This window comes from Carassius carassius, chromosome 40 (assembly GCF_963082965.1).
Source record: "Carassius carassius chromosome 40, fCarCar2.1, whole genome shotgun sequence".
Lineage (NCBI taxonomy): Eukaryota > Metazoa > Chordata > Actinopteri > Cypriniformes > Cyprinidae > Carassius > Carassius carassius.
Genome location: NC_081794.1, coordinates 26004640 through 26026402, shown reverse-complemented (window position 1 = coordinate 26026402; position 21763 = coordinate 26004640). Strand labels below are relative to the sequence as shown.

The window sequence follows — 21763 nt, the reverse complement described above, 5'->3', positions numbered from 1 at the left end:
CTCTCAAATGCGTTAAAACACTGACGGTTTGTTTTAATGAAAAACGGACAGTATGTCATTTGAATCGCCAGTCAACAAATACATTCAGTTGTTTTTTTAAATAAAAAAACAATAAACAAATAAACAAACAAAACAAGGTCGTTTGGTTTTGCGTAACTCACGGCGTCTGCGCAAACGTCAGCGCAGCGACGACGCGCCGGGCTCGCGGCTCGCTTGCTTAAATGACGTCACTGTGTCATGTCGACGGGTAGCGTGCGCCATCTTGAAACGAAACCAAATCACGGGCTGATCCTGCTCGCCTCCGCTCACTCTCATTCCGCGCTCATTCGCACTGTCCGCCCGGCTGTGGTCCAGGATAAGCCGCACTGAAGGCTCGAGGAACAGGCGCAGGCGATGATGGCAGGTAACGTTAAACGCGCCGCGCGGGGGTTTGAGTTGGTAGGCGGGGGCGCGAGCGGCAGCAGTGCGGCCTAAACATCAAACCAGACACTAAATCAAACCCACATCCACTGCGCTATCTCAGTATGCATGCTCGGGCTGGCAGGGCTCTGGCTTCTGCGTGATTAATTGCTTCTGGGAGGCTGATCTGAGCATGCATTTCAATGCACTTGTGTTGTTGTTTTGCAGGGGCTGGTGGAGGCAATGATTTCCAGTGGTGCTTCTCCCAGGTCAAAGGAGCCGTAGATGAAGATGTGGCAGAAGGTAAATAACTGTTTGCATTGGTTTTAAACACCTTTGGGTGAGTATACATGAGTGATGAACACATTGGAAGAGTTTTTTGTAGTGAAAGGTGCATAGCAAGGTATGATAGGAAGAGATGGAGTCAGGAGTGTTACAGATCCATGCCCAAATTTCGTAATTACTCTTCCAAAAAAAAAAAAAAAAAACGTTTATGGAGGGAAGTTAATGGACAGATCCTCTTGTGCTTGAAACTTTGCATTGCAGTGCTGTAAATATTGTTGGCTCATGTATAACAGAATGCTTTCGATGTTCTTTATTTCTAAGTCTCTTTGGGTAAAACCACCTGCTAAATGATTCAATTTAATAGGTGTAAGAAACAATGCGCAGAGGCAGTTGGTCATTGTCATAAAATAAACACAGACCACTTATTTTCTCATGATTTATATATATATATATATTTTTTTTTTTGTTATCCTGTTTAATTTGTATGGCTATATGCATACATGTGCAATTAATTGACATGAAATAGTGAGTTTAAACAAAATGTGATGTTTCTGTGGTAGGAAAAATAAAATAAAAAATAAGAGTAAAAATATTGATGACTGGAGTTGCACTCCTAGGCGTGTCCAAATTGTTGTCCAAACAAATGCTCTTAAGAATGAGAATGCCACTCCCCTTTTATACTACTTAAGGTGTGTTAAAACAGCAGGGTATGGCAAAAATGTAACTAATAAACCATAATTCCTTAGTTGATTATTCACTGTGCATTTGTATTACACATTTTCTGAAATGTTAATTTAAGTTTGCAAATGATGCATCTAATAAAAAAAAAAGTAACACTAATTTACATGCCTTTTCATAAGGCCAGGTTAAAATTGCTTTATTTTGTTAAGAGATATTACAGGCGGTGTTTTGATACCTTTTTAACCACTCTATAAATCAGGAAAATACTGTCAAAAACCAGTAAATTAATACATATTCACCATGTTTTAAGAAATAAAATGTTACATGAATAAAGCAAGTGATGTATGAACAAAAAATGTCTATAAAAGTCTTTGGAATACAGATAGGAATGAACCTTTAAAGTTTGGCGTAAGAATAGGAAATTTTTGACTTAGAAAAGCTTAAAGATATGTATTGTAATTGAAATATAAAAACTCAGTAGGTGTAAGATGGAATATTTTGGATTTTTCTTTACAGTAGATGTTATGAAAGAAGACGTTATGGAAGCAAAATGGTCTTAAATAAAAAAAAAAAATTGTCCAGTTAATAAAAAATATATCTATTTTTGCCTGAAGTCAGACTATCATTGACAAGTAGCAAATGGTTGACTGCTTTTTTTTTTATTAAACTATCAGTCAGTTTCATTAGGAAATATGGCTGCATGGGAAAGATTGCAATGCTCGTCAAACTATTTTTCGAGTTTTTAATCACGTGATGGCGATTGTTGGCAAACGGGCAGTTAGCATAGTACAGTAGTAACAATAAATCCAAATCAGAATGTATTATTATGGCATGGCACTTTACAGATTGATGGATTGGTCTGCTGCTGGGCACGCATCAGTGAACAGTTTTGCTGTTTTCTGGGGCTCTTGTAGGGAAGCACATCCTGCCTTTAAAACGGCGGAAAGCATGTCCAACTGGTCCGACCAGCTCACATTATCCATGTGTCGTGTCCGAGGGTGCACTCAGCTCCATCCAGAGATCAGTCATTGAGGCTTTACTATATTATTTTGCTAAAAATATCAAATCATGTCACTCTATATACGAGACAAAATGTAGCTGTTCTATTCAGTTCAGAGACCTTGGTAAGAAAGTTTAATGTTGAAACTAAAGTTTTTAGTAACTTAGTTGAGTGTTGTTTGTATGGTGGCAGTTGGTTGTTAATGTTTTTGCCTCCTCAAGCCCTCTGCTTTGCCTTCTGTAAAAAATAAAATGAATTTCTAGGAAACAGACACATGTTGACTGGTGTAATATCGTCTGAGCCAAGTGGCCCTTATGTGCTAGAGAAGGTTATTTAGAGATCACTGTTTGGCCAGCTTGTGAGGTGTGATTGTTCCGAGCGATAGCCTAATCCTTCTTTGTGGAATTCTATGGAAATGGAATTTTGAGTTGTAGTGATAAGGATGCATGCGAATTTGGATTCAAAACAGTATTGTCCATATTTTGTGTATTTTTATCCGACCTTCAGACTGTGCGTGCAGAATGCAAACATTAGAATTTAATTTGCTGTGACTTTCTCACACTCCGCATAATAAATGGCTCTGGGATAGTTGCTGGCTCCTGGCCATCCAAGTAATTCCTAAGTGTGAAGACTTCCGGTTTTCTCTGCACTTTCTAGTGGAGGTTTTTGCTGGTTTTGTGTTTTAGAGCAGGAAACTGAGCAAAAAAGCTGTTCTTATAGCCTTATTAACTTGTTGCATATGATTTATTGAAATGTGCAAAAATGAGTTCATATTGACTCTCGTTTGTGTGTTTGACTCATCAATTAGGTAAAAAAAGGTGTTTTATACCTTGCAATGAGAGCCATTGTTGTCAAGTAGCTTCAAAAAGCAATAACTAATGCATTTTTACATCTTTTTTTATTTTACATTATTTTATTTTAAAAAAGTTTAACGTATTTTCTATTTCTTAAATGCTTTTATAAAGGTTTTTGTCTTTTAATTCCTTTTGTTATTCATTTAAATTTCAATTAAAAAAAAAGTAATATAATACAGCCATTTGTGTGAATTAAATTCTTATTAGACTTTTTTTATTTCTGTGATTATATTGTAATTTACTAACTTTTTCCAACTTCAAATTATGTCCCCAAAAGGAAACTTTGGTAACATCTGTTTTAACAACAACAACAACAAAAAAGATTTCTCCGTTTATCTGACTTCAGTTTTATTGCTGCAGTGCAAAAATGGGATTGTCAACCAGACAAACTGGCCAACACTTTCATGAAAACCTGACATAAATGTTGTATGCACCTGGCTAACTCAATTATTTGTGTTACAGTTGAATCTAGTCCACCTGAATTAAATGTAAACCGGTATGCACTGCTGAGCTACTACAGATATTTTGAACAATGCAACTTGAACGTGTACAAAAGAGTTGTACAAACCCTTCAGCTATTTGGTGCATTGGAACGTAAACTACTGTCAAAATTTAAATAAATGTTTTTCTTTGTATTTTTTTAAGTCAGTAAATTAAAATAAAACTGTCTTACATCCGATTGAAAGAGCTCGTATTATGCCATTTTTACGATTCCAAATTCCAAATTCTTATATCATTTTTGGAGTCTCCTACAATAGGATTACATGCATGCAAGGTCAAAAAATGATTCATTTGAAGAAATTCAGTCTTTCCACCCATTTCCGTGAGCGTGCTCTGCTCTGATTGGTCAGATGGCCTAGTCTGTTGTGATTGGTCTACAGCCTACTGTCGGAAACGATTCCCATTTCAATAGTTCTGTATTTTGAATGCTCGATAGAAAATATAAACATCTATTATTTATCATACTTACAGGTTGTTATTCAGTGAAGCAGCTTGTCCAAAAAAACAGGATACTGATCTATCTTTCAACAGCAAGTGTTTTGTGAATCCCGCGTTAAACTCCGATTCAGATCAGAGAAGCAGTCGTTTGTTGAATGACGTGTTTGTGGGCGGGGTCAAGTTGTTCGTGCCTGGCCATAGTAGAACATAGGCGTACATTATGCAAATGTATTACCCCGTGATATGTAGCCGTCACAGAAGTGGGATTTGAATTACAACCAACTCGTTTAGGCTGTAGAGAGTCTTCTTTATTTTGGGAACCAATAACTTTATTTATGGTGCGCTTTTAGCTTTTCAACTTTGCAGATTGTTTACATTCACATGCAGCTACATTACACACTGTATGAAAGGCAATGGACGGGGACATGTATTTATACAGTATCGTCGTGGGAAAATATCGCAAAACTATGTTGTATCAAATTTTTTTTTTTTTTTTTTTTACCCCTAGTGTGTGTGTGTGTGTGTGTGTAGATAGAGAGAGAGAGAGAGATGTGTATATAGTCAATAACATTTTGTAGTATATATTTGTGAAAAACATGGATATTAAGTAGAATTTTTTAAATCATGGTCAATCTATTGTTTTAGTTGCTTGTGTGCTGTTTCTCCACCCCTGAAAGACATTCAAACAGGAAGTGAGTCATTTGTTTGTGGGAAGCACTGCAGTGCAAACTCCCTTAAAGTTATATGTGGATGTTTATTTATAAGGCCGATATTCCTTTAGGATCTCACATGAAGGGTTTGTGTCATATGTGGAGGGATTCCCTCACGGTCTGTCCTGTCCAACATGGCATCCTTCGCTCACCAGCCAGCGCCGTGCATACTGCAGATACTCCCAGGCTCTTAAATCTTGCTCTGCTGCTTGTGTGCTGCTGACAGACACAGCCTGGAACTGTGCTATAATGGCCTCTCTCTACCTTTCAGGATGGGTATGTGTGCATGTATCTCCGTCTGCCTCTTACACTGGGTTCTCTGCTTGTTTTTGAGCTTTTTCCTAGCGCTAACGGACTCCTCTGTGATGTAACGTGTCGTTTGGGTTACTGTAGGATGCTCTAATTTGATGGTTTTGGGAGGTGCTGATGTTATGTTGCTGTAGGTTGTGGCTGATGTCTGATGTGGATGTTATTCGTTAATATTTGCTCGAATGGTTTATTTACGAGATGGTCCTGTACCTGCCTACGCTTCCCCTGCTGCTGCTGCGGCTGTCTTGGTTTGTGTTGTGATACAGTACAGAGGTGTTTCCTCTCTATCTGTACTTGTGTCATCTTCAGATGCACATCACACGATGAAAAATCAGGATAGTTGATGCCCATGTCTCTTTACGCTAGAGTGAATTTGACAAAAACATGTCCAGGGCAGGTCAGCTTAAACCCCAAAATTAAGGGGGGGAAATAGTGCGAATATTTTGCAGAAATAAAATGGAGCACTATTTTAAGGACCAATACGATGTTTTTAATTTGTGCATTTATGACTGTTAAACCATAATTAAGTAGTCATTACTGTAAGAAGATAAATCAATATTAATAAGATATATTTTGTTTTATTTAGATGTTTGGTATAAGGAACTAACCGTTTTGTATAAAATCATATAAATAATAGCAATAATAATAATTAGCTATGTTTTTCCATAGTATAGATATTTGTCAGTTGTGTCATATAGCAACATATCCGTTAAAATTGGTGCAATCTAATGTGCGCTCATTAAATAAAAAAACTTGTTTTTAAAGTAGTTATTAGTATTGATTAATACAAAAGTTAATATAATTTAAAAAGGTGATAAATATTTAAATGGTGTGTTCACCGCTCATCACACCACAAACTGTTTCCTCCAGCAAAAATCGAGCCCTTAACACATATAAACGTATAATTTAATTATACTTATTTTAAAATACTTAATCTAATTATAAGTACTTTATGCATACACTACTGTGCAAAAATCTTAGTCTTAGCCATTCTGTTGTCAGACTGCATGTGCATTCAACAATCTACCTAAAATATTATTAAAATGTATTGCAAAATGAATGTTTGGAAATGTCAACTGATATTTCCTACTGACACACTACAGCAAAATATTGAAATAACTGGCTTAAATCCCTTTTTTGGGGTGAAAATACTAATGTGCCTAAAACTGTAGTCTACTTTACAAACTACATTGTTGCTACTTTATAAAGAATGAGCATACAGTCATTCACAGAACTGATTAAAGACAGTGACAGACAGCACTCATCTTAACTAAATATCAGAGTGATTGACAGAGATACAGTAGAAACTTGTGGTTTTTGTATTTATTAATGACCCAGATCATGAAATACATTTATTAGCCTTAGAGTAAGGGAAGCTTGGGAAAAGAGAGTATCCAAGGAGAGTGTGAATGCTATGGATTTATTTTAAATCTCTTTAATGTTATCCTTTTTAGGCTTTTTTAACTTTATTTATTTTTTTAGAAGTTTAGGCACCGGTACCGTTTTAAAAGTATCGAAATGGCACCGGTATCGAATAAAACCCAAACGATACCCAACCCTAATCATCATTTTTTATTATTATTATTATTATTATTATTATTATTACATAAAAATAACAATGCTATTAGTATTTTTAATGAGAATGAAGTACTGTATATAAAGATATTTAATGTTTAAAATATTGAATAGAATAGTGTAAGGGGTCATTTTATTGGCGTTCATTAAATTGTAACTAATATTGCATATAACAAATACAATTCCCTTTAATTTGTAAATGTATAGTATATGCAGTTTTTCTTTTTTTTTTAAAGATTGAATTGATTGATTGTGTAAAAGTTGATTTAATTTGTGTACATCTTATTTGCTATCATTAAGTGGTGATGACTTGAACAGTAATGTAACAGGAAGTTAAGAGGAAAGTGTTTTTGCCGTGGTCATCAGCAAAGCCTTCATTTTCTGTATGTAGAATAATCTTTGGGTTGATGTTGAAATATGACCGGCCATGTTCTTGTGTTTCGTGATGTTTGCGAGTCATCAGATTACTCTGACACTGGTGTGACTAGAGATTGATTAATCAGATGATACACAGATGGTCCAGAACACACCGAGACCACCACCTGTTTCTCATTAGCTGATTCCTTCCACTCTGGATTTCTTTGTTTTATATCCTAAATGATACCTTGTTTTGCTTTCATCTTTTTTTTTCTTCTTTTGAGCTTTAGAATGCTATTAATCTATTTGAATACATGAAAAACAGAATTTTCTCATTTTAATGTTGTGTCATGAGCCGTTTTAATTTCTTACTGAAGGAGAAATTAAGAAAACTTGGATGCCTATTAACTTTCATAGCAGCAATAGTTCAGCCACTTTATTTCTAAAATAAAATTGTTTACACATTTATTTCAAAATTTATGTGTTTTATCTATTAAATATTTAAATAAACTGATCAATATATAAAAAAAAAAATCAGCTTGATGTAAAACATACAGCCAAGTATGGTGACCCATACTCAGAATTCGTGCTCTGCATTTAACCCATCCCATTTAACCCAAGTGCACACACACACACACCGTGAACACACACCCGGAGCAGTTGGCAGCCATTTATGCTGCAGCGCCCAGGGAACAGTTTGGGGTTCGGTGCCTTGCTCAAGGGCACCTCAGTCCTGGTATTGCCAGTCCGAGACTCAAACCCACAACCTTAGGGTTAGGAGTCAAACTCTCTAAGCACTAGGCCACGACTTCCCCTCAAAGTGGTACATTTATTTTGTGTTATCCCAAACACTCTTGAATTAATAAAAAAAAAAAACACACACAGTTACAGGGGTGTGTAAATGATATTCTCACATTGGCTTTGATGGTACTCAACACTGAAGTTCTGTGAACTGTGCTGTTTCTGTATAAACTGAAAACAGAGTCTTTTTGCTGTTCGTCAAAACAGTCTTTTTTCTTTTTTTTTTTAAATTCATGTAGGGCTGGAGGATTATGGCCTATAATCAAAACCTCGATTAACTGAACATTTTACCTCGATTACAATTAATGAACGATTATTTTGTTTCTGGTTTTTTTTTTTTGCCCTCATAGTTCACTGACAAGGTTTGTACTGTAAATATGATTGACTATCAGCAGTTATTTTATGTGTTCGTAACATTTCTTACTAGGGTTGGGTATCGTTTGAATTTTATCGATTCCGATTCTGCTTATCAATTCTGATTCTTATCGATTCCTAGTTTCGATAAAAAATCCAATATAAAAAAAATTAAGTCAAATATTTAGATGTCAAACATTTTTACAAAGCATTATGTTGGAGCTGAATAACATGAGCAAAAATCAGAAGCCTACAAAACACTGCAAAAGGAATTTGGCCTGTGATTAAAAAAATACCATAGCAAAAACGACTAGATTAATATAAATTTCAAATATTAAAGTGTTAAAGACAAGTAAACAGTCAGTAATAAGATGGGAACAAACAAATCAATTAGCAATATCATAAATACAACTAAACATAATTTCAGGTACAGAAACTGTAATTAGAAGTTTAAAAATACTGCATAGTTTTCTTTTCATAAATAAAATAAAGATTAATCAAGTAACGTTATTAAATATATTCAGTCCAGATCAGTGAATGATTTTCTTTTGTTCTTTGATTAACATTAATGACAGGCAGCACGTTTATTAGGCTGTTGTCTCTTTAAGCAAAAATACTGTACATGTGTTTTCTTTCTCATCTGTTTATGTTCACGTAAGACAAAAACGGCTGTGTTTATGATGATATACTGATGTAGTTTACTGTATCGTAGTTTCGACTCGGAACAACCTTTTCTACAGTTAAAATGCACAGAACAGTCCGAGAACGGACACAAACCGGGAACCTGCAGCGCGACACCCAACCGCTGCCCTCTATGCACGCGCTTGTGCTTCATGTGTGCTGTACACAAACATGCTATGATAAGTCTTGAGATTCTAAGCTACTTTAGTGATAAATCACAGGACAGCGCTGACAACTAGTTTCTGTGTTCCTCTGTGCGCGCGATCTTCATAGCTACTGTTTATATGAGTGTTTGTGCCACAATGCAGATGCGCGAACATGGTAGTAGGGATGGGCGTTTTCCGCAAATATCACATTCGAATATTTGAGCTCACAAAAAACGAATATTCGAATATTCGTTTATTTAAATTAAGTTTAATGAGACAGACGTTATTTTTCAGCAACATTTATTGTTTCCGTCATTTTGAACAAGCATACACACAATAAGCTTTAACATCACACATCGTGTTTTGTAGCTGAAAACCTTTAACAATGCGTGCAAACTAACAAAAGTACAGATTAAAAGCAAAAAAAAAAAAAAAAGTTAACAGAAAAAAGAAAAAGTTAAAGAAAAAACGTAAAGCAGCCTGCAGCAATTAGGCTATTGTAGAACGTAGCCTACACTTAACTTTGAAACTTTTAAACTGTCAGCAAATCTTTTTTGCTTTTTTTTTCTATTGTTTTACATGTTTTTGTTAAGAAACACAGGCATGTAAACATGATTGGAGGAAAGTCGGCTCCTTAGTTTGTTAACAATAAGGCCGGCCGCGGAGAAAACGCACTCTGACGGCACAGACGTTGGCGGGACTCACTTTTCTCATGTTTTCATTGAGTAACCTGAGATGTTTGTGCCGAGGGTCTAGGGCAGACGCGAAAAGAGGAGTTTTCACTGCATTCTCCAAGTTAGCGGTGTTTATTCGTTGCTTGAGAGATGCCGCAACAATGTTCTTGAATTCGGTCACTTTCTGTGATTCTCCACGGCATATTTGAAGTAGGTAGACCGCAGTTCTTAGGGGCCATTCACATATCACGTCTCAAGTTCGTTATTTCCAATGTAGGCGCGCGGTATGCGCGCTCATAATGGAAGCAACGTGGTCGCGGTGCGACGCGCCCGTTTTTTCCAAGCGCGTCCGCACTGCATCGAGTTAAAAACATCTCAACTTTTCAGAGAGCCGCAAACAAACCGCGGGTCATGTGACAAGAACTAAACATTCAGCTTCATCCTTTCCCTTAACAACGTTGAAAGCTCAGCCAAGATGAAGGAACAGCTGATTATATCTGTATATGGATTGCCATTTTGAAATAAATTTAGTAGCAGAGCTACTGAAAGCGATTTTTTTGTGCTACAAATCCATTTATCCTTTGCTGAAATTTCTGCATCTTCATGGAGAGAGTGCGTCATGGTTGCTTAGCAATGACAGACGCCTCAGGAGCGCTTCTGCCCGAGCGCTGTGGAAAGGAGGAGAAAGCGGCACGCCTAGCGTTTTCCATGCATTTTTAGGCGCGATATGTGAACGGCCCCTTATTCATTCATTAATTATGTCACTGACTGGAGAACAGAGACATGTGGCTCGGACACGTGCTAATATGCTTTTAAGGAGGAAGTGTTAACAGGATTAAAAAAACGAAATAACCGACATGGGAAAATTACGTCGGTTAGAGATTATGAATTTCGGTTTTGATTACTTTTCGATTAATCGTCCAGCCCTAAATTCATGCTCGTTTTTAAACAAAACCTGACCTGTAGCTAAAGCTAGCCCTGAACTGAGACCGAAGGACCTACTGAATCATTTCATTAGGTTTGCTCAGATTAATTCATCACTCATCAGCGTTTTTCACCTGATGAAGAGTTTCCTCAATATATCCACAGTGAAGAAACCAAATGGTCATTAGATTTGTTTCAATTTGGTTTTGATTATCTCTTGTACTGTGTTTTTGGTGTGTGATCCTTCAGCTAAATGATGCTCAGGCCTGTCTGCATTGAGCTAATTGTTCTGTTTCAGGAACACTGAATCGTGCCTCTGTTTGTCCTTGTGTTCTCCCCTCCCCAAACGAGAGAGATCAGAAGGTTAAAGTGGCAGGAAATGATCCACACGGAGCATAGATCAATTTTACTTCAGTTAAAAGATCTACACTTAAATGTGTATGAAAATGAGACTTTAATATTGCATATTGGCACAACGTTCATTGATCAGTGTTGCATAATAAGACCAGAAACATGTATTTAGGGACAATTTTGGCATCAGAGCTTTTTACTTTTTGGAAGCCGTGCATGTTGAATGTAGGACCGATTCAGAATATAGGTTTGTTTTAACTCCGGTTTGAGCTTAAAACATTTCAACTAAAGCATGAAGATGAGTCATGAATAATGAATATTTAATGAAAGATAAGCGTGATTTGTCTTTGGCATGATATGCAATGATTAGTCTTGCACAATAAGATCAAAAACATTCATTTAGAAAGTTAATGTTGGTGTCAAAGCTTTCTACTTTGTTAAAGCCATGCATGTTTAATGTATGAAGTAAATAAATGTCTTATCTTTCTTTCTTCCTTTCGGATATGCAGCAGACATTATCTCAACTGTTGAATTTAACTATTCGGGGGAGTTACTAGCCACAGGAGACAAAGGGGGAAGAGTTGTCATATTTCAGCGAGAACAGGAGGTGATGCAACCCAAAGATTTTTACTGCATTAAAATTTCTTTAGGAAGTGTGATTCCATGTGTTTACTTAAGTGTTCAATGTTTCTCTCCACAGAGTAAAAACCGCCTGCTCTCAAGAGGGGAATACAACGTGTACAGCACCTTTCAGAGTCACGAGCCTGAGTTTGATTACTTGAAAAGTTTAGAAATCGAGGAGAAGATCAATAAAATCAGATGGCTCCCGCAACAGAACGCTGCACACTTTCTCCTTTCTGCAAACGGTATGAAAACACCGTTGTGATTTTGCTTCTGTTTTTTGTACACCACTATTCAAATGTTTTCTTTTTGGACTTCAGCAGTGGCACATTAAATTAATCAAAAGTGACAATTGTTATAACATTTATATTTCAAAAAGCATTTTCTTAAACTGTCCATTCATCAAAAAAATCCTAAAAAAAACAGTTTCCACACATTTTAAATTATTTTTTCGCAATATTTCTGTTTTTACCGCGTTTGTACATAAATCAAATGGAACCTTGGTGAACATTAGAGGCTTTCAAGAACAAAAACAACAACAAAAATCTTACCATCTCAAAGTTTATGAATGGTGGTGTATCTATAGCTGTTTCAAAATTATTTGAGCTGCCTACCTAGACAGAAAATGACGTATTTTGCTCTGATAAAAGGAAAATGTGGTGCTTTTTGGCTTAATTTCCTCTTTTTAGAAACAAGTTTTGGATATGCAATTTCTCTATTACGGACTTGTTTTTTTTTTCTCACAAAGATAAAACCATCAAACTGTGGAAGATCAGTGAAAGGGACAAACGAGCAGATGGATACAACCTTAAAGATGAAGATGGAAGACTGCGAGATCCGTTCCGAATCACGACACTACGGGTTAGTCTGCCGCTTCCCTTCAGATGACATTTTGAGTTGAGAGCGCAGCCAGTGAAGCACAGGTTTTTAGTTAATACATATTTAATAAGATTTAAAGTCAGATGTTTCCAGAACTTGTAGTCTGTAGAGTACATGCCATGTGATGTAAATGCACAGTATAAACCCAGCTATCAGTGGGGTAGGACTGCACCTGAGAGTGATGAAGAAACATGTACAGAAAGAGACGTGTTCCAGACAAGGACATTTTTGGAAAAACTATACAGCAGTGTGCCATAATTTAATTGCAACCTTGTATAGGTTTTATATTGGTTGTTATATTATATTGCATATTTAGTGCTGTCAAACGATTATTCTCGATTAATTGCATCCAAAATAAGTTTTTGTTTACATAATGTGTGTGTGTACACAGTGTATATTTATTATATATATATATATATATATATATATATATATATATATATATATATATATATATATATATAGATAGATAGATACACACACACATTAAATATATTTATGTATGATAGTATTTATATAAATATAATTATATTTAGATATTTTCAAAATATAAACTGTGTGTCTTTGTATATACATAACACTCATATTATGTAAATAAAAACTTTTATATCGGATGCGATTAATCGTTTGACAGCACTAATATATTTATATCTATATTATGGGTGTAACGTCACGTATTCGTATTGAACCATTCGGTACGAGGCTTTCGGTTCGGTACACACTACAAACCCAACGATTTGGTCTAATACGATTATATTTGAAAAATAAAAAGATTAAAATGTGTAAAATATAATGTTCTCAGTGCCACTGTGCTCAACAAGGCAGCCCACCACCCAAAGAAAAACACAGTATTCCTAGCTCACTGCAATATAGACAGTTTCATCGGGCGCACGCGCCTGGCCCTAAGTTAACTTCCGGTCTGTGTTTTGTATATCGGTCTGGCTGCCGTGCCTTCTACAAACTGGTTAAAGTCAAGGTGATGAGTAGACTAAAGTTGGGCTCAGGTGGTTGTGCTGCGGGATGTGTTTCCCATACATTTATTTATTTTTGGAGACTCGCCACAATTTTAAAACTGATCGATTTTCATAAAGGCTTCGTTGAATAAACATGAGTAACGTTACGTACTGCACGTTTAATAATAATTCCTTACATTTATATGTTTAAATATCAAAGCGAGGCACAGGTGTTTATATATCGCTGTATTTCTGAAGGAAGACTTGCATGTTATATGCCTGATAAAGCAGCGTGTGAGCGTACCAGCTCTGCTTTGTTTACAGCTGTTAATGGGGAAACCTCTATTTCTCGCGCTTTGTCTATGCTTTAAAACATCTGCTGGCAAAGAATGAATTTGCATTTTCATTAAGTCCGCCTGATCCACGCAACAAACATATTTTGTTTATCAAAAAATATCTACTCTAGAGGGACTTGGCTGTTGTTATTGATTCTATTTGGAAGTCTACCGGAAGTTAAGTTAGGTCCACAAAAGCGCGCATGCGCAGTAACGTTTATGTTGTTGCCGTTGAAACAGTCTATAGCTAGAAACGTTAATGCAATTACCAGACCAGAAATAGAGGATCCTCCAATAACCAACAGGTCTGCCGTTTGGGACCACTTTGGTTTCCCCTTAAGTTATGAGGGTGATGGCAAAAAAGTGATGGATAAAAAAATCAATGGTATGTTGCATCTGCTACACGAAATTAAGCTATATCAGCGGCAATACTTCAAACATGCCAACTCATTTATGCTGAAATCACCCCAGTGTGTCAATAACTGGAACTAGATGAAAACTAGAAACACAAACGCTGCAAACATAGCCAAGGATATGAAACCTTACTCTGTAGTGGAAAACATGGGTTTTAAGAACATGCTTAAAGGTGCTGTATGTAGGATTGATACCAAGTTGTTGAACTAGGTATTGCAGTCCAAATTAAAAATTTTGGAGAGGGTTTTTTTCCACCCGGCCCCTCCCCCTAAGACTTGACACACATGCAAGTTGCTAGATTGACGACACCAACAGGAATGAGCACTTGATGATGAATGATGAACACCCCAACCAGGGGTGCCTAAATACAATTGGGTAAACTGGCAGTGGGCAGGTTTCACAAACCAAAACAGAGACTGACATTCCGGGCCGGAAATGCACATTTACAAGGAATAACTAACTGTAGCATTGTTTTTCAGATAAACAAGTATGTTAACTTACCATGTTTCTTAAATATCTGCAAATGTTTTATTGTATTTTTATGCTTTAGTGGAGTCAAAAACTTACAAACAGCATCTTTATTGTAATTGAGCCCCGTGACACTTCCTTCATGATTCCTGCTTTGTACAAAATAAAACAAAAGCCCAAATGGAGAACCAGTTGGCCGAAGCTCTGCTCTGACAACGGACTGCTAGATGTCAAGGGCTACACAAAGCTTACCTGACTGTAACGGCACATTACCTTACCGCTGAATGGTAAGATGAAAATGCCCCCTTAAAAGTGAGGATTTGGCCAAAGGGATGACAGAAGCAGTGGAAATGTGGAAGCTGGAACGAGCTAATGTACATATTCCTGTGACTGCTGACAATGCCAGGAATATAGTTAATGCTGTTGGAGCTGCTGGACTTGAGTCACAAATAGGGTGCTTTGCCCATGTCAGTAATCTAGCATCTCAGAAAGCAAAGGCAGTGCAGCAGATCTCTCGCCTCCTGGCAAAGATCAGAAAGATTGTGACCTTCTTTCACAGAAGCACAACAGTGGCCCATGTGTCTATTCACAAACTCATCCAAGATATACCAGCTAAATGGAATTCCAGCTACGATATGATTAAAAGATATCTTGAGCTGCAGACAGCAGTGTATTCTGCAATGGCAGGCAAAGCTTTGAAGAAAAATGTAAAAGACATTGTGACTTTGTCTAAAAATGACATGTCATCACAGTTTTGAAACCCCTGAAAACTGAGTCCGCTCCATCCGCGTCCATGGTCCTGCCTAAGAAAACAATGATCCTGAAATCCATGGTACTGTCTGACGATGACAGCACAGCAGCGAGGAATGGCAAAACTGCTATCAGAAATGACCTGCAGCAGAGATACAAAGAACCTGGTCTGCAAGATTACCTACACAAGAGCACCGCTTTGGATCCACGATTCAAGTCATTGCTACACTTGGATTCTATCACTGGCCTGAGACTCTATGACCTTCTCACCACAGAGATTGTGAGCACTGAACAACAGGTACTATTTATATTTGCCGCTTACTATATTTTTGATCTAATTATTTGCATTCTTATGTTTTAATCTCAATATTTTTGACACTATGAGTACATCTTAATGTTGTGATCTTTATAATCTGTTCTGTATTGTGGTATTCCATGTTCCTGTGTATAACCTTCCCATGTGTGATTAATACTAACCTTTTGTAGTGAGTCCCATGCTATGGGTTATGAGCATCTGTCTCACAACTCTTCAATCAGTCCCAGTCTTAGTAGAAACCAGGTTACAGTTAATTTCCAACACCTGGTCATTTTATTTTACTAGTGTAAGATTTTATTTTTTTTATTTTATTTTTTTTCCAGGGCCAAGCCACAGACACCACAGAGCCACCTCCATAGAGACTCAGACAGTGGACATGGAGCCCCCAACATTACCTCCACAAGAAAAGAAATTGACCATGACTGTGCTGTTTGGAGGACTGTTCATGACCCATGACCATGAGCCAATCTCAAAGTCTGTGGTCAGAATGGCGAAGGGGGAGATGCAATTGTTCAGGGAGTGGATGCAGATCCACTGAAATGGTGGAAAGCCCAAAAGCACTTTATACCCTAATTTTGCCATGTTGGCACGGCATTACCTGGCTGTGCCTGGAACATCTGTCCCTAGCAAGAGGGTGTTTTCCAATGCAGGTGACATCAAGCAGATCTGTGCTGTCTGAAGAAAACGTGGAGACATTCATCTTTCTGAAAAAATCTTACAAATTGAGTAAAAACACAATGAGTTCCAAATAAAAACAAAATTGTGCTTTTCTTTATATTTGTTTATAGCTCATACTACAATATTACATTTTAGTTTTTTTTATAAGGACCTATTTGGTTTTGGTTTTTGTTTTATATGCTGCTAAGAAGACACCCAAGAAGATGGGTCAAGTATAGCTCCATCATCGTTCAAAGTAAAAAAATAAAATAAAAAAAGTTCATACTTTGATGTAAAAATCAAGGAAATTTCTCTAGCTTCTTTCTTTTTGCTGTATCGAAAACATACCGAATCGTGAAACCACTGCGTTGTATAAAACCAAATCATTATTTTTGTGAACAGTTACACCCCTAATATGTATATGTATGCAAATATTAACTTAGAATTTGAGAGGAGAGTTAAAGAAAATATTTCATGTTCTTTTAAATATGTACTTTTTCTTGGCTTAATATTTCATTGTCGTTTCGCAGGTTCCTGTGCTGATGCCGATGGACTTGATGGTGGAAGCAAGCCCACGCAGAATATTTGCTAATGCACATACATATCACATCAATTCCATTTCAGTAAATAGTGATTATGAAACATACCTTTCTGCAGACGACCTCAGAATAAACCTCTGGCATTTAGAAATCACAGATAGAAGTTTTAGTATCCTTTACCAAGTCAGTGACAATCAATTTTTTTCCCTCTCTGTTATTGAAATGTTCCTGATCTGAATTTGTCTTCTATGAATGTCTATATTATAAATTCCACATGCCTTTTTTATTTATTTTTTCATGTACCTTTTAAGACTTGTAAGTATTCTCTATGATTGTGAAATGAAGTAATATAGATGTGCCTATATGGTCCAATATATTCATCTTTTAGACTGCAATAGGTTCACAATACAATATGTCCCCTTGATCATTTGTATTCTACTGTAAAACATACATGTTTTTAGTATGTGTGGGTTAAGACATTTTTAAGGTATTTTTCAACCATTTCTTCAGAAACCGAGTCCCCAAGGAATGACCAAGGCCTGCATCTCTGACACGGCTCAATGACTTTAAAAGTGTGTTTGAAGTTATTTCTGTTGCTTTCCTTTACCGTTTCCCTCCTCAGACATTGTAGATATAAAACCAGCCAATATGGAGGAGCTGACGGAGGTGATAACGGCGGCCGAGTGTCACCCACACCAGTGTAATGTCTTTGTGTACAGCAGTAGTAAAGGAACCATCCGCCTGTGTGACACGAGGGCCGCCGCGCTCTGTGATAGACAAAGCAAATGTGAGTATTTTAAGTCAGTCCAGTCTCTTGTTTTCCCCTTTTATATTCTTCCGTCCCTTTATTTTCCATCAGATGGAGAGTCTGAACTCTTTACGTCGAAATGTGTCCCTTTCTCCTAAAACACGATCAGACTCTCTCACTAAGAGGCAGTGGAACATTCTCGTTTTGTCTGTTTTTGCCATCCACTGTTTAATGTCAGCATGGCCTTGTGTTATGTAATAACTGGATTATGTAATTAATCGAGCACTCCGTTCACTCCAGACCAACCAAGCAAAAAAGCAAACTCTCGCCATTTACTTCCTGTCAAATCCACTAGCTACAAAATAGTACACGGGTGCATAAAACTGAAGTGTTTGGATGGAATTAATGGACTGTTAGCATTATATATCCAGTTTATTCCTTTTATTTTAATCATTTAACTGTTAGTGTTATATATGCAATTTAATCCTTTATTAGTGTTATTTTACCAAGTATTATGTTCTTTACAAAAAGGAGATGTGACGTTATGATTTATTCTAGAATACACATTTTGGCATTTGGCAGTCTGCTCTTGTTGATGGGGTTCGTTTCTGGTCCATTGGTCACACTAGAAATAGGAAGATCAAGTCAAATGCATTGTGGGATATATACACGCACCACTGTTCAAAAGCTTGGGGTCAGATCTTTTTGATAATAATGATAATTTTCTAAACACTCAAAGCTCTTTACATTTTCAGGCGGGCATCTCCTCAACCACCTGGTAGAAGGCACTTGTGCACACAAAGACGATTTATTTGCTTTAAAAATAAAAAACAAATTTTTGTGAAATAATATTATAATCACAAAATGTTTGTATTTTTTACAAATTTCCTTTTTTTTGATGCATTTATTTTAATATTTTAAAATGCTTTTTTTCCCTCCCTCTCTCTCTCTCTCTCTCTCTCTCTCTCGTGTAAAGCAAAATGTTTGAATTTTCAGCATTATTGCTCCAGTCTCAAGTGTCACGTGATCCTTCAGAAATCATTGTAATTGCTGTTTTGGGACAAAATAACATTTATCAATATTGAAAGGAGTATTTAGCAAAAAGTATCCCATTTGTTTGAAAAAAAAAAAACTTTCTGACCCAAACTACTGGTACTATTCTTTTTTTTTTTTTTTTTTTTACTCAAACAGCTGTTAATGTTTCTGCTGTGAGTCTTGAAATGTCATCAGAAATGTTGTTTTTGTTTGTCCTAAGTTTTTGAGGAGCCAGAAGATCCCAGCAGCCGGTCTTTCTTCTCAGAAATAATCTCCTCCATATCTGACGTCAAGTTCAGCCACAGCGGTCGATACATGATGACCCGCGATTACCTCTCTGTTAAGGTTTGGGACCTGAATATGGAGAACCGTCCCGTAGAGACTTACCAGGTACAGTAGAGATCTTATTATTGCAACAGCTGACATTCCAGAACGTGTACTGTCATGTTTTCAGAACATGGTGTTTCACGTCTTTAATTAATACATTCTTCAAATACTGCCGGGCCGGCACCTCCCCGAAGTTTCACACGCCGCTTAAATATCATTTTGCAAATGATACGACCATTTCTTTTTTAGTTTTTTTTTTTTGCTGATTCACATTTGTTGTGCTCCTCTGTTTTAGGTACACGAGTACCTACGTAGCAAGTTGTGCTCTCTCTACGAGAACGACTGCATCTTCGACAAGTTCGAGTGCTGTTGGAACGGTTCAGACAGGTGCGGATCCGTATTTAATAACGATGGATTCTGGGTTCACAACCTCCCCAGTTTCAAGTACTTCTAAAATATATATATATTTTTTTGTTATAGTATATAGAGAGAAATTGTTTTAAGATAAACATTCTGGCAAAATAATTAGAAATTAATATATAATTAATAATATAATAAAATTGTATGTATACCAGTGTTGGGGAGTTAAACATTCTGGCAAAATATTACATTTAATTTTTATATATATTTATATGTGCATGTGTATGTATGTGTACACACACACATAGTAGGAATCACTATTTTCATATATTTGATTAGTTGATTTAATAAAATATCGAATATGCTGTGAATTTATTATATATTTTTTTTTACAATAATTCCCCATGTTTTCAAGGCTGATGTAGTGCTAACATGTTCATGTAACCAGAGGGTGGCACTGCCAATAACGCACCTAAAAGCTTTCGTAGACAATAGAAGAACATCACATTTTAATGCACGCGCACACTGTAGATTTGTGTCGATTTAACAGTCAAAACTTTTTCTTTAGCGGCTGATTTCCTTAATCTAGTGCTAGAAGCAGCCCACCTGTGACAAAACTAACTTGGGCCGAAGGTAGATGCACACACCTACACCAGGTGTAGATTTCAGCCAGAATTGGACCGAATGCAACTTGCTTAGTGTTTCAGTTTTTATTAAAATCTTTATAAGATTTAAGTGAACAATTATAATAATGTTTACATTGATAATAATGTTTATCCTATATGATAACAGGATTTTATTTCTGATTTGGTATTGATGAAGTGGTACTTGAACACAAATGATGTGATTGAAAGAATCACTGAATCAGGTTTTTTAAACCGAATCAAAATAAAATAGTGAATCAAAAAATAAGTACTCCTACCTTGGAATCAGATTTTTGATCCTGCATCAAAACTGTGTTATACTTGAGATACAAACAAAAAAGATCTAAAAACTGTTTGCAACCTATTATACAGATAGAAAAAAATAACTTAAACGCATTGAAAACGTTGGTGCAAAAAAAAAAAAAAAAAATTATTTGTTACATATTTGCAACAAATTGACAAATCTTTCTTTTTTCTTTTTTTTCTTCATCTCATCGTCCCCTGCAATTCCATCCTTCTCAGTGCCATTATGACGGGTTCCTACAACAATTTCTTTAGGATGTTTGACAGGAACACGCGCAGGGACATCACACTGGAGGCATCGAGGGAGAACAGTAAACCCCGTGCCATTCTCAAACCCCGCAAGGTCTGCACCGGAGGCAAACGGAAGAAAGACGAAATCAGCGTGGACAGCCTGGACTTCAACAAGAAGATCCTACACACCGCCTGGCACCCGAAAGAGAACGTCATAGCTGTGGCCGCTACCAACAACCTGTATATATTCCAGGACAAAATTAATTAAAAAAAGAGAGAGTGATTTAAAAATCAAGAAGAAACAATAATCAAGAAAACGAAACATCCCTTCCTCCCCGTTCCCCCCCGCACAGGTCGGAGGACGCTCAAGAAATCTCGTACTTTGCAATGATAAGCCTAGTAGTTAAATCTGTAAGAGAAATATGGCCCAGTTATCAACCTGACAATGAAGCAAAGCACTTCAACTTAAGCAGTGAGCTGAGAGACGGACTATATATTTTGGGAAAAAATTCCTCTTTGGGAATCGTCAGTAATTCACGATGACCCCAAACTAAAATGAATAATAAGGAAAGGCTGATATCAACAACCCTCCAGTAAAGGCACAGACATCAATCAGCATTCACAAAAGTCACACATGTATTTGTCTTTCAGCTGAGCCTAACGTTTTTATGATCTGATGACCAAAAGTACGGAAACGCACCAGGATGAGTAACGTCTAGCTGTCAGTCGTATGTATACTCGCTGTTCGAAATTCAGGCCTTCATGAGCGCTTGTTTAATGCCTGTTAACATTCCTTCCTCTGGGCCGACTCTCAGGCCTTCATGTTCTACCTTTTTAAGCACTTAAAACAGGTCTCCATTTTGGTCAGGTTTATTTTGTTCGTTTCTTTCGGTTTTATTTTTGTTCTGTTTTAATTTTATACTTTTTTTTTTTTTTTTTACTTTTTTTTCTCATGCATAATAATATCTACTCACTGACTGTATCTATATGTCACACCATCTGGTGTCAAACCACTTAATAAAAGTAACATAACTACAAAGAGAAAGCGTTTTCACATTATGAGCAGGTATGTATGATTTTTATGTTCTATATTTGCATGTAATCTGCATATGTAGATCTGGAGCGCAAGTGGTTAAAAGGTGA

General features: G+C 36.6%; 1 protein-coding gene across 1 annotated transcript; it reads left to right on the top strand.

The window, feature by feature from the left end:
- Positions 1 to 224: 224 nt before the first annotated feature.
- Positions 225 to 21111, top strand: LOC132122477 (serine/threonine-protein phosphatase 2A 55 kDa regulatory subunit B delta isoform-like). The gene is made up of 10 exons (XM_059532785.1): positions 225 to 403; positions 628 to 702; positions 11550 to 11647; positions 11741 to 11906; positions 12410 to 12522; positions 16964 to 17141; positions 17595 to 17759; positions 18976 to 19145; positions 19378 to 19469; positions 20609 to 21111. Exons 1-10 carry the CDS (start codon positions 394 to 396, stop codon positions 20886 to 20888), a joined length of 1347 nt encoding a protein of 448 aa, XP_059388768.1. The 5' UTR covers positions 225 to 393; the 3' UTR covers positions 20889 to 21111.
- Positions 21112 to 21763: the final 652 nt, after the last annotated feature.